Source organism: Schistocerca americana, chromosome 5, assembly GCF_021461395.2.
Source record: "Schistocerca americana isolate TAMUIC-IGC-003095 chromosome 5, iqSchAmer2.1, whole genome shotgun sequence".
NCBI lineage: Eukaryota > Metazoa > Arthropoda > Insecta > Orthoptera > Acrididae > Schistocerca > Schistocerca americana.
In genome coordinates, this window is record NC_060123.1 from 459,502,535 (window position 1) to 459,517,238 (window position 14,704).

At 38.5% G+C, this 14,704-nt stretch overlaps 1 protein-coding gene across 1 annotated transcript in view; it reads left to right on the forward strand.

Annotated features, from left to right (window-relative positions):
• LOC124615277 (transmembrane 9 superfamily member 2) overlaps positions 1–14,704 on the forward strand; it is a 141,519-nt gene that overhangs the window by 118,443 nt on the left and 8,372 nt on the right. The window contains exons 10-12 of the mRNA XM_047143032.1: positions 984–1,161; positions 12,538–12,697; positions 12,797–12,948. Of these exons, the coding sequence (XP_046998988.1) occupies positions 984–1,161; positions 12,538–12,697; positions 12,797–12,948 (490 nt within the window). The remainder of the gene's footprint in view (positions 1–983; positions 1,162–12,537; positions 12,698–12,796; positions 12,949–14,704) is intronic.

Genomic DNA, 14,704 nt, shown 5'->3' on the forward strand with positions numbered 1-14,704 from the left:
CTGTTTTGAGTCTGTTTGGGAGTCGAGTTTTGTAGGGTGTTTGTGGGAATGTGGCAGATGAAATAGATGTCTGACAGGAATTGTCTGAGGTGCATGGAAAATTGACTGATGTTCCCTAGGGGTTGCAGTTTTATTGTTGGGAAAGTGGGATAGTTTTATTAGGTGGTGCTTAAAATGCTTCTCTAGATGATGGAGTACAAGAGTTTTAATCTGAGAGTTTGAAGAGTACATATTTGATAGCAGTATTTTCAAAAACAGCATAAATGGTTTAATGGTGCCTACACTATTGTAATTTCTTTCTTTGGTGATTATTGGAGGTCTTTGTAAAAGGGAGGGTTGCACTCAAATATGAAAATATATATGAGCAGATCATTAGCAGGGGGTTGCATTGTTTGTATTTCAGTGCTTCCTAAATGTAAACTTAAAATAATAAAGATGGAAAAACTCTTGCATTTGTAGTACAATGTCAGTGTTGAAGCACCATGACACTTTGACAATGCTATACTAGTCATCTTCTGGTGAAAACATGCAGTTATCGAGTTTGGAAACTATTAAGTTCTTGTGGATAGTGAGTTTGGTATCATACTGTGGCTTCATTTTTCTTTTAAATGGTTATTCATTTGCATAGTGGTATTTGACAGTGTGATAACTTCTGTGTTCTTCCATTACCCTTAAAATTATGTAATTAGGCAGTGAAATTCCTGTCAATTTGCAAGTCCACTGCTGTGTATTATCATGATATGTATCAAGTTCAAGATATTTGTTGCACTTAATATGTCTGCATTAGAAGTAGCAGATTTATCACAGAGATTTTTACATTCAGTTTTTCATTATTTGCACATTAAGGTTTACTTCACAGTTACCATGTTTACTAGAATGTATAAATCTATTCAAAAACACACTTTTGGAGAATTTATTTCAATATTGCATTGGAGGAGTGATATTTAAATGAAGTATTAAAAGTAATGTCTCTTTTGTTTCAGCATTTGCTTGCCTTGGTTTTCTGTCACCTGCAAATCGTGGAGCTCTTATGACGTGTGCAATGGTACTGTATGTGTGCTTTGGGACACCTGCTGGATATGTTGCTGCCAGGATCTACAAAAGTTTTGGTGGAGAGAAATGGAAATCCAATGTTCTACTCACATCAATGCTAAGCCCAGGGTACATATATTTTGCTATTTAAATATGCAGTTAGTTTATGTGTATTCTTATGAGTATTAGTGGTATTTCTCATAAATTTTTACACACTCTTCGGAAATTTTGTTAAATGGTAAACATGAGTCTCAACAACCGTTTTGTTAACACTTTGAAATACATGCAACATGTTGTTGTAGGGATGCAGCTATCTCAACCAACATCACATGGAAGTAGTTGCTACAGGGTGTTAAAGAGAAGTTCTATCTTTTTCTAAACAGATGGTCAGTAAAATTCATGGTATTATCTTAAAGGATTCAATGGTTTGTTGAGACATTAATCAGCTTATGTGAATGGGTTTACAATATCCTGACTGATATTCTGCATCGGAAAACAATCTTTACAGTGTTTGCCGACTCTAGATAAAAAAATTATTGGGGAATGGCATATCAAACTGGTATTTTGAAAATTTGAAGTAAACGCTGGTACCTATTGCTGCACAATGCAGTTGGACTGTTTGTAGTTTGTATTGAGCTGCAGATGTCTGGATGAAGGTTAGAGTGCAGAGAAATGCTGTTGCAGCAAGGTGCAGGTGGTGGCACATGTCGGCACTAATGACGTGTGTCGCTTTGGATCTGAGGAAATTCTCTCTGGATTCCAGCGGCTATCTGATTTGGTGAAGGCTGCTGGTCTTGCTTACGAGATGAAGGCAGAGCTCACCATCTGCAGCATTGTTGACAGAACCGACTGCGGACCTTAGGTGCAGAGCTGGGTGCAGGGTCTGAATCAGGCTCAGACGGCTTTGCGACCGTGTTGGCTGCAGATTCCTTGACTTGCGCCATAGGGTGGTGGGGTTTCGGGTTCCGCTGAATAGGACAGGAGTTTACTACACTCAGCTGGCGGCTACATGGGTAGCGGAGGCTGTGTGGCGTGGACTGGGCGGTTTTTTAGGTTAGAAGGCCTCGGGAAAGTACGGGGTGGGCTGCAATCTCAAAGGGTGCATGGCAAATACAGGACGTGCTTGGATCAAGAACAGTCGGAATTGTGGTTGTGCTGGGAAAGTCCCTGAGCTTCAAGTGCTAATAGAAAGCACAGAAGCTGAAATCGTTATAGGTACAGAAAGCTGGCTAAAGCCTGAAATAAGTTCTGCAGAAATTTTTACGAGGTCTCAGATGGTGTTCAGGAAAGATAGATTAGGCAGAATTGGTGGTGGAGTGTTTGTGTCTGTCAGTAGTGGTTTATCTTGTAGTGAAGTCAAAGTAGATACTCCGTGCGAATTGGTATGGATGGAGGTTATATTTAACAGACGAACTAAGTTAATAATTGGCTCCTTCTACCGACCCCCAGACTCCGATGATATAGTTGCTGAACAGTTCAGAGAAAATTTTAGTCTCGTAACAAATAAATACCCACTCATACGGTTATAGTTGGTGGGGACTTCAACCTTCCCTCGATATGTTGGCAAAAATACTTGTTCAAAACCGATGGTAGGCAGAAAACATCTTCCGAGATTGTCCTAAATGCTTTCTCCGAAAATTATTTCGAGCAGTTAGTCCACGAACCCATGCAAATTGTAAATGATTGCGAAAACACACCTGAACTCTTAGCCACAAACAATCCAGAGCTAGTAGAGAGCATCATGACTGATACAGGGATTAGTGATCACAAGGTCATTGTAGCTAGGCCCAATACCGTTTCTTCCAAATCCATCAGAAACAAACGCAAAGTAATTTTATTTAAAAAAGCGGATAAAGTGTCACTAGAAGCCTTCCTAAGAGACAATCTCCATTCCTTCCGAACTGACTATGCAAATGTAGACAAGATGTGGCTCAAATTCAAAGATATAGTAGCAACAGCAATTGAGAGATTCATACCTCATAAATTGGTAAGAGATGGAACTGATCCCCCATGGTACACAAAACAGGTCTGAACGCTGTTGCAGAGGCAACGGAAAAAGCATGCGAAGTTCAGAAGAACGCGAAATCCCAAAGATTGGCTAAAATTTACAGACGCGCGAAATTTGGCATGGACTTCAATGCGAGATGCCTTTAATAGGTTCCACAATGAAACATTGTCTCGAAATTTGGTAGAAAATCCGAAGAAATTCTGGTCGTATGTAAAGTACACAAGTGGCAAGACGCAGTCAATACCTTCGCTGCGCAGTGCCGAAGGTACTGTTCCAACGACTGTGCCGCTAAAGCCGAGTTACTGAACGCAGTTTTCCGAAATTCCTTCACCAGGGAAGACGAATGGAATATTCCAGAATTTGAAACACGAACAGCTGCTAGCATGAGTTTCTTAGAAGTAGATACCTTAGGGGTTGCGAAGCAACTCAAATCGCTTGATACGGGCAAGCCTTCAGGTCCAGATTGTATACCAATTAGGTTCCTTTCAGATTACGCTGATACAATAGCTCCCTACTTAGCAATCATATACAACCGCTCGCTCACTGATAGATCTGTACCTACAGATCTATCACAGGTCGCACCAGTGTTTAGGAAGGGTAGTAGGAGTAATCCATTGAACTACAGACCTATATCATTGACGTCGGTTTGCAGTAGGATTTTGGAGCATATACTCTATTCAAATATAATGAATCACCTCGAAGGGAACGATCTATTGATACATAATCAACATTGTTTCAGAAAACATCGTTCTTGTGCAATGCAGCTAGCTCTTTATTCGCACAAAGTAATGGCCGCTATCGACAGGGGATCTCAAGTTGATTCCGTATTACTGGATTTCCAGAAAGCTTTTGACACCGTTCCTCACAAGTGACTTCTAATCAAGCTGGGGGCCTGTGGGGTATCGTCTCAGTTGTGTAACTGGATTCGTGATTTCCTGTCAGGAAGGTCGCAGTTCGTAGTAATAGACGGCAAATCATCGAGTAAAACTGAAGTGATATCAGGTGTTCCCCAGGGAAGCGTCCTGTGACATCTGCTGTTCCTGATCTATATAAATGACCTGGGTGACAATCTGAGCAGTTCTCTTAGGTTGTTCGCAGATGATGCTGTAATTTACCATCTAGTAAGGTCATCCGAAGACCAGTATCAGTTGCAAAGTGATTTAGAAAAGATTGCTGTATGGTGTGGCAGGTGGCAGTTGACGCTAAATAACGAAAAGTTTGAGGTGATCCACAGGAGTTCCAAAAGAAATCCGTCGGAATTTGATTACTCGATAAATAGTACAATTCTCAAGTCTGTCAATTCAACTAAGTACCTGGGTGTTAAAATTACGAACAACTTCAGTTGGAAAGACCACATGGATAATATTGAGGGGAAGGCAAGCCAAAGGTTGCGTTTCATTGGCAGGACACTTAGAAGATGCAACAAGTCCACTAAAGAGACAGCTTACACTACACTCGTTTGTCCTCTGTTAGAATATTGCTGCGCGGTGTGGGATCTTTATCAGGTGGGATTGACGGAGGACATCGAAAGGGTGCAAAAAAGGGCAGCTCGTTTTGTATTATCATGTAATAGGGGAGAGAGTGTGGCAGATATGATATGCGAGTTGGGATGGAACTCATTAAAGCAAAGACGTTTTTCGTCGCGGCGAGATCTATTTACGAAATTTAAGTCACCAACTTTCTCTTCCGAATGCGAAAATATTTTGTTGAGCCCAACCTACATAGGTAGGAATGATCATCAAAATAAAATAAGGTGAAATCAGAGCTCGAACAGAAAGGTTTAGGTGTTCGTTTTTCTCGCGCGCTGTTTGGGAGTGGAATGGTAGAGAGACAGTATGATCGTGGTTCGATGAACCCTCTGCCAAGCACTTAAATGTGAATTGCAGAGTAATCATGTAGATGTAGAAAATGTGGCTGCAAACACATCGACTGTCACGATGGCAAGTGATATATTGTTCCCGTGGCAGTGTTTGACACGAGGCTGAATCCACAATTTTTTTTTTTTAACCCCAGCTACAGCAGAAAAATTGAAATGGAAGCACCTCAGAGACAAACAGCTTAATAATTTTGTCATTGAATGATCCAGCAAAATGTACATTGAAAGTCAGTTGCACTTAGCCTTGGATTTATAACATTAATTTCCTGTATTAAATACCATTTGTAGGAACTAAGCACATTTCTTTTTCATCTCCAACTGCAGAGTGTTTCAAGCTTTTATTACAGTCCATCCATAACAAAGTCACACACGAGATTAATTTATTCTTCTCTTCTTTTTCCAAATATAAAATTTACACCCCACTAACTGTAGGATGCAGACAACAAATAATTGTTTGCCTTTTGTAATGTGAAGTGTGCCCCATTATAAAACCATAGCAGGTGGTTGTCCAGTATAATTGCCTGTCACTGAGGAAAAAGTTCATGTATATTTTGATTTTTCTAGACATAGGTCATTAAAATAACACGAGACCAATATAGGCCTTCGTTGATTGTAATTTTTTTATATTTTTTTATAGGTTTGCGATTGTGCCATTGACGCCACTCTTTAATTTGTATTTACTTGTGAATGGGGACAGATATGGGTGTCACTACCATTTCAAAAACTTTTTTGTACTTTTAGGTATGTTTCGTTTGCAATAATCTGTGGTTCAAAATGTATCTAGCAGCAAGTTACCAGCCATCAAACTTTTTCACTACAATTTTTGTAAATAATGTGCATGTGCTTGACAAATAGCGTAATTTCACAATGACTGTTTCGAATTGTGAAACAGTAAATAGTTTATTAAAAAGCTAAGATGCTATACTACCAAACGTAATTTTTTAATCTACATCTACATCTACATTGATACTCCGCAAGCCACCCAACGGTGTGTGGCGGAGGGCACTTTACGTGCCACTGTCATTACCTCCCTTTCCTGTTCCAGTCGCGTGTGGTTCGCGGGAAGAACGACTGTCTGAAAGCCTCCGTGCGCGCTCTAATCTCTCTAATTTTACATTCGTGATCTCCTTGGGAGGTATAAGTAGGGGGAAGCAATATATTCGATACCTCATCCAGAAACGCACCCTCTCGAAACCTGGCGAGCAAGTTACACCGCGATGCAGAGCGCCTCTCTTGCAGAGTCTGCCAGTTGAGTTTATTAAACATCTCCGTAACGCTATCACGGTGAAACAAAAAGTAGGCATTATCTTTTTTCACGAAGAAAGTAAAGCTTTTAAGAAAAACGCAGGTTCATTAAACAGTGTGACGTAGTCTTTTACACTGCCAAGAGTTTTTTCAGCATGAAAATCGGGAAGTGAATTTTCCACCCTTTCATCCTCCCAGCCTGGCATGCAGTGTGAACACCCAGGGCGGTGACTTAGGACAGCTAGGCTGTTGGGACAGCATGTGAACACAGCATGAACACAGCCTCCCCCCCCTCCTCCCCCCCCCCCGTCTCCCCCCCCCCCCCCCCCTCCATCTCCCCCAATTTCCTAAACCTCGTCAATCCTTTTCCTTCACCCCTCTTCCTTCCCATTCAACACTTCTGCCAGGAGGAAGACCAACTGGATCCGAAAACTTGAACATTTCCTTAACTTTTAAGTGTGTTTTCTCCAGTCACCACTTGAAGAGTAGATTTTATCCATCCACTTATATTTTGTGAAAAATCGGCTATTTCCATTGAAATTTTTTGTGTGTTTACCTTGTTCTTTGTAGCTTTCATAGCAAAGAAAGTGATGTGTACTCGGCTATCAGCAATTATTTCACTGATTTGGCAGTATGGCAGTGTTCTTAGTGTGACTGATTTTGGCCTGTTCAGTAATTAAAAGTGTAAATTGTTGTGAAAGTATTCAGTATGACCATCTCACTTTCATTTACAAACGGTTTAGTCACATGATATGAACTATTCGGCAAAAAAAAAAGTGTTTTCTTATAAAAATCAAGGCTATTTCAAAATACCAGGAAATGGTAATTTGCAGTGAACTCTAAAATATTTTTCATGTAGTAATAAAAAACTTCCTCCAATAGGTAAAAATCAGTCATATAAACAGAGAATTTGTTAGTAGCAAATGAAACTTGTTCAAGTGTATTTATCAAAAGATTAGCAGCCAACTGGTTCTTTCCATTGACGTGTTCCAACATAAACGTAGAAGTCACGGACATTTGGTTTTAAAAAATAAATAAAAAGCTTGTAACATATTCATTTCCAGAATGAGATGTTCACTCTGCAACGGAGTGTGCGCTGATACGAAACTTCCTGGCAGATTAAAACTGTGTGCCGGACCGAGACTCGAACTCAGGACCTTTGCCTTTCGCGGGCAAGTGCTCTACCAGGAAATGGTAAGAGCACTTGCCCGCGAAAGGCAAAGGTCCCGAGTTCGAGTCTCGGTCCGGCACACAGTTTTAATCCGCCAGGAAGTTTCTTAACATTCTCATTGTCTGTAAGTTCTCAAATCTTTCTCTCTAGCATAAATAATGCCATAACTTAATCTGCCTTTCAGATTTGGAAATATTCATTAATGTGATTCCAGTTTTTCCATAAATTGAACAGCTTTATTCACAGCGGAAGTTGTGTATATGGTAGCAGACAGGAAACTGCTTAATTTTGATTGTTGTTTTCATGTTCATTGGTAGTCAAGATGATATTGAATTCTGCCATTCAAAATCTTTCCAGTATTTGTTTAGCATATTTTTCTTGAGACACGCCACAATCACTCCATATTCATTTTGTTTTATTTTTGTGCCAAGGAAACAGTCAAGCTACCTGTTGTTACACAAGTTGAAACATATCCAGCAAGTAGTCATTTCTTCCTTGTCACTGCCAGCTATTAACCCACCATTAACATGAATTGCTACTTGAAGTCTATTTACATTGAGTTTGTGGTAAAGCAGAAAAGGGTCTACTGCAGTGTTTGAAAATCTTTCTTCATGAGTTCCATAAAATGTTTGTTCCAACAACACAGTGCTTGCTTGAGTCCATAAAGACTCTTATTTCAAGAGACACACTCAATCTGCATTATCTTCAAAACCTTCTGCTTGTTTCAGATCAGTTTCTCTTCAAGTATTCCATTAAGTCTGTCTTCACATCACGTCATTGTACTGGCACCTTCTTGGAAGTAGCTGTTTCTAGCATAGTTCGAATAGTGTCATAATGTGGAACAGGTCTAAATGCATCTTAATAATCTTTTCCTGCCTATTGAATACACCCTTCAGCAACCAGTTGACTTTGAAGTTAGTATTTTGATTAGCTGCAGCTTTCTGATGTAAACTCAGTGATTCTGCAATATTTTTTTCATTTGTAGGATGTACACACGAGACTCTCCATATTGTTTCTCTTAAGCAGTTCCATTTCTTCATTAATATGTTGCATCCATTTTTCTTTCTCGTTTGACTGCAGTACTTTAGAAAAACAATGTGGACATTCGTATTCATCAACACCAACTTTTGTTAGCAGCAGAATTCACCACTTTCCATCTACCGTATTTACTCAAATCCAAGCCGCACTTTTTTTCCGGTTTTTGTAAGCCAAAAAACTGCCTGCGGCTTAGAATCGAGTGCAAAGCAAGCGAAAGTTCTGAAAAATGTTGGTAGGTGCCGCCACAACTAACTTTTGCCGTCGAATATATGTAGCGCTACACAGGCATGCTTTGCAGGCACGAAGATAAATACTGGTGCCGAAACCTCTGCGTCAGTAAATAAATTAAAAAAGAGGTGGAAGACGAGCTTTTTTCTCCGCCCCGAGTTTCGACCACTGCATTTTCAAACATTATCCAAAGAAGTAAATACAAATTTCGTATTGTTCATCTTCGAATGTAGCAGCATTTCAATGTACTATGAAAATCCGACTGGCAAGACTGTTTGGGATGTTTGTCAATATGGCCAACTCTACATCCTGAATTTTTTCCTACCTGTGAGAAGAGATGGTTGCTAATAGGAACTTTTATGAATTGTGAATCACATGCAGTATTCTCTTCACCATAAGAATAATACGAATATAAACATTTTGCCATGTATTGTTTTGTGTTTGCTGCTGTCTCATTTAAATTCTGCCTGCCTAATAAACTATGAAACTAAAGTGAGACAACAGCAAACACGGAAAAATATACATATCATGTCATATTTATATTCGTATTATTCTTATGCCTAATAGTGATACAGTCAGAAATGAAGCACGGCAATTGACTAGATTTTTAAATCTAAGATGACTCTAATTTCTGTGCAGAATATAATGTACCAAAGAGGCACCTGTAAAGATTTTCAAACAGAGAAAAATTTTCGCTTAACTCTCGTTCGGAACATCTTCTATCATACGCAGTCTATAATTTGGTTCTTGTTGATCATTATAAAAAAAAAGCAGCGGTGTAGGTAGCAACAAATAGCAGTCTCTTGCCATTGTTTTGCTAATGAGACGATTCCTCTCCTTTTTTTAATTGTAAGCGGCAGTAGCATGTACAAAAGCAAGCCATGCCGCGAGCGGCAACAGGCCGTAAACACTCATTATCAGAATGCGACAAACAATGCATCACACAGTACAATAATGCATTTTCAGCTTAGAGTGATGTAAACACCTGTAACAAAGAGAACGGCACTTATCAGATGAAGAAAAATAAGCAATCAATTCAAACCAGACGAAGCACGTGAAAAAGGAAGGGTACCCGTATAAATACGGACGGAGCGCCTGACATGTAGCAATGGCTACCTGATAAAGCTTAACTGCTAAGCTTACGACTCGAACCAAACTATTGTAGCTGTATCGTCATTCATTCGACCTAAATTGTGTCTCATATTACAATGGACCAACTTTGTTTCAATTTGGAGGGGCGGCCTAAAACTTTTCACTCCCCTTGAATTTCGAGTCTCAAATTACTGGTGCAGTTTAAATTCGGGAAAATTTTTTTTCCTTGATTTCGAGTCTCATTTTTTAGGTGCGGCTTAGATTCAAGTGCGGCTTAGGTTCGAGTAAATACGGTAGTTTAGTTTTCTTTGTTGCCTTCTGTTCTCCAATTTATATGCTTCAGAAAATTCGGAAGTTTGTGCTTTAAGGAATTCTGTTGATTGTTACAGCCACTTGATACTAAATTTCTTCGAGAGTCATGTGCCCTAAATTTTTTATCACTTTGAACTTCTCCAGAAGCAATTTGTGAATGACATTTGACTTCTTCTGTATCAGCTACCGTTTCAAACGATTTCAGGCTTGTAAATTCTTGCCAAGAAATTTTAAATTCAATGTGATCATTTCGGAAACTACAAACTACTTCTAGCATAAATTTTACATCATGACTCAGGACTGCTTTCCTTCTAGAAGGAATCGTGGCTATAACTCCATCTTTGTAATTGACATACACAACAAATTGTCCAAAAACAGCCTTGTTCTCTAACTTTGAGAGGAAATATTTGTTTATGTGAACATAGCAATACGTGCCAAAAATTCTGAGATAATCCATGTTTTCCTACTTCTAGAGTTTATCTGAAGATTAAGACCTTCCAGTAGGATTTAATATATAGACTGCTCTATTGCAAGTTTGTGCCCACAATCCTTTCAGTAGTTTACTTGGATTAAGCATAGAACATACAACATAAACAATCTCTGTCTTGCATATTACCATACCTTTCACCTTTAAGCTCCCAGGTTTTCAAATCTCGTCTGGTGCAATCCCTAAAAATCAGTCTTTCCTTCTCATCTTGTCCAGTAAGTCTCTCCTGACCTGGCATTCTGGGCAACTTTTCCAAACTCTCCCCCTTTTCCTAATCCTCACCAGTCCTTCACCTTCATCCCACTTCCTTCCTCTTCACTCCTTCTTCAAGAAGAAGGAGCCTTTGGCTCTGAAAGCTTGCAAACTGTAATACCTTTTATATGTATGTACTCCTGCTGCTGCTTGGTGAGTAGAGTTTTTAATCTATCCAATTACATTATATTTTCAAAAATTGACTATTTTCATTGATGTATTAAACAATTTTTGTGTTTTCATGTTCGGCCGCAGTATTTTGTTCAGCACTATAGGGTAGAGAAATCAGTAATATTGTTCCCTTATCTACAAACAACTCCTTAACTATTGTATCACTATCAGGAATGGGCAGCTAGGGTGTCATTCAACTGGCAGATACTGTGCATTTTCTCAGGGTTTTTTTTTTTTTTCTTTTTTTCTGGAATTGGTGTTGTTGGTTCCACTGCACAGAACTTACATAAGTTTACTGCATTTGAAACAGGGGTCATTTTTCTATGTAGTGTTTCAAAGAAACATAGACTTACATCAGAGACAATTGTTTTTGTATAGAAATGAAAATGTGTTGCTTTCACAACAAAAACGCAATTTTTTTGTCTTTAATTTCCTTAAACGTGACAAGATTAAAATTATTTGGCACTAAAAATAATACAGTGGGATTGTTTGTAAAAATAAAACTGTTAGAAAATGTGATTTTCTTCACTGAAAAATTTTGAAGCCTTCTGTTAAACCATCAATCACATCCTTCACAATAGTACTTGGTACCTCTTCTTGTCTCTTTGCCGGATCTTGTCCTGCTTCTTTCTGCACAAACTTTATATCTTTTCTGAGCCATTTAAGACTTTCCTGAAGCTGGACTCAATTTTGGAAAATGTCTTCCACTGAGTCTGTTTGCTGGTGTTGAGTAGTGGAAGCTGATTCAAGCAGACTCCCTTTATTCAACAGAGCCTTAACTGATTCAATAATGACTCAATAAGATGTTTATTAGTAGGCCTCAACTTTGTGTAGAAAACATACTAATTTATGACCATCATCTGAAAAGCTGAGGAAAAAAAAACTTTCTTCCTCCACTTTATTTGCCTCCTCTCAAAAGGTAGTGGCCCGTTAGTTGGCCACTGTGGTCCACACGAGCCTTGTTTTATTGTAATGCAAAATACAGTCAGATATCATCTTTTCTGTCATTCGTAATTTCATTCTGATATTGACATTGAATGCCATCTTTTTGTATTTTTTTGTCAAAATAAATACACCCCTTGTGTCCTTCCATTTTTTTCTGTAACTTAGAAGACACTTTAACATAAATCACAAATTTTAATAGATTACTACTGATTTGGCCCTAATAATTAGCTGCTAGGTCTTAGTCTTTACATCATACCATTTTAAAAACAAAATAAGTGATCAAGTAAAAGTTTGGTAGTTGCATAACAGATAATGAATGAAGACTGAAATGCTTGTTCAGTTAAAGTATGAAGTATGTTTTAGCTAGGAGGAACAAAAGACAATACATAATACCTGAAATTTTTGGACGCAAACATTATTACTGTAAGTGTAGGAGAAAAAAACTAAAGACATGTGTATGGCCATACTGGCTGATGTTTGACCATGACTGTTTGTTGAAATTAATAAATATATTAAATACTTGTAAAATTTTGTTTCTGTCTTTTTTATTCATTGTAGTAAGTACGGATTTTCAGTAAAAGTAGTATTTTCTCTCGTTGTACCACAAGCCTTGAGACTGATTGCATAATCTCGCAGGTGTTACTTTGAAACATAAAAATACTTTTTTAATTTGTTCACAGAGTTGTGTTCTGCTTATTTTTTGTTATGGACCTTATTCTGTGGGGCAAGGGCAGCTCTGCAGCTGTTCCATTTAGCACTCTGGTTGCTCTGCTTGCTCTATGGTTTGGTGTTTCTGTTCCACTCACATTCATTGGAGCTTATTTTGGATTTAGAAAACGAGTAAGTAGTTTCTCTTCAGTTTTCCATGGTTTCAAGGTAGACAAATTGTGTGTTTAATTTTTAATTTTTTTATCCGTGTTATTCCTTTTATTGTTGCAGGCTATTGAGCATCCGGTTAGGACAAATCAGATCCCACGAAAGATTCCTGAACAAAGCATTTATACACAACCATTGCCAGGAATAATAATGGGCGGTGTTCTCCCATTTGGGTGCATCTTTATTCAGCTGTTTTTCATCCTTAATTCTATTTGGTATGTGTTTTGTGTAGTAATTTTTTTAATGGTGCTTCTAATAATTATTTTTGTTAACTTGTGCAAAGTTATGTCTATGTCATTAGCATCATATTGTGTGCAAATTTTTTCGTTACAGGTCAACATTGACTGTGAATTGTTACTGCTTGCATGGTAGTTGGTTTTTTTTTCCAACAGGTTTTCATTATGAATTTTAGGTAGTTGAATTACACCATGCAACACTGTTCCCTCAGGACTAAATTGAAGGCAAAACTATCAGTACACAGTACTAACTAGCAATACACATGTTTATATGCCTGCATCAGAAGCTGGTAATGCTAAAACAGAGAGACTATGAGGATCTTGTGAAATATTTGACTTTGGATGACAGTATTACCACATTGGAAAGAAGTAATGACATGACAGTAGAGGGCAAAGAAGTCTAAGCTGTCAGTGAATATAGTCTGAGTGAAAGAAACTTTAAATGAGAAGGTGTGAGTAATTATAAGTGTTAACAGGAATTTCATTTAAAAATCCCAAACTGGGAAATGTGAAGAGCTATCATCTTGGTGAGATAAATATGTAGGTACCTCGTAACTGAGTGCCAGAGACACACACTTTTAATTATAGTGTGAAATTGCAACCTGTTAGTTATGACTGGTAAGGTGAAAACCAAAAGAAGAAGAGCAGACGTACAAAGACAGTCATACATATTTCAAAAACATGTGAAGCATAAACTCTTTGAGGCTGTGACCACTGCTCCAAGAAAAAGCATTAACTGTTATTTGGTAGAAGAGGGAAAGGTAGTAAATAAGGAAATTTTTAATGTCGGGAAGGTCACTGCTGAAACAGCAAAAATAATTGTGAAATTTTGACTTGGACAAGATTCAGGAGAGTAAGAAAAAAATTGAAATTCCCAATCATTCGCCACCTCTTCAGGGAACTTAAAGAAGCAATTCTGACCTTCAAGTTTGGAAGGGAAGGAAGAAATAGCTCATTGTATTTGTGAGCACAGAGAGAACTTGTAGCACTGTTAGTTGGATTAGGATGACAGTATGAACAGAAGAAGAGTATTGTTATATAGTAAATCTACAAATACCAAGTTTGAGCCTGAAAAATGGGAAAACCAACAAGGATAAGCATGTATCAGAATGGTGTAGCAGAGGGTTCAGTTTATCATCAAGTGCTATATGCACACATACCTCCAATCCTCCCCACAAACCATTTGCAAACGGATGAGTCCTTTTATTACCCAGCATCGCCCTGAAGTGTAAAAACTTGACCACATCACTCACCGTGGCTTTGCCTATCACCATGCTCGGAAAGGAGCAACATCCATACCATAATTCTTCCCAAGTGGTATTCTGCTGCCTACCCAGTCTACAAAATATTTTGATCCATGCATACATCACAATCACCACTTATCCCCTACCCCTTGCCATATGTGTCCTATCACTGTGGAACATCCAGATGCAAGGCTCTTCCCAAGTACCCAGTCAGCAGATCCTACTATTGTCCCTGTTAGAGGCAGAATCACCTGTGGAAGGGATCGTGTAATATACAAGCTTCACTGTAAAACAATGGAAAAACTCCAAACTCCACTTTAAATTTTGCACTGGCTTTTATGTAGGTACAACTACCAAACTAGTAGCCAACCTCAATGAACGGCCATTGCCAAACTGTGATTAAAAGCAAAGTTGACCAATTAATGCTAGACAGTGCTGCTATGCTTGACTTTAATGGCTGCTTGATAACCTGTTCCATCTTAATTCTTTGG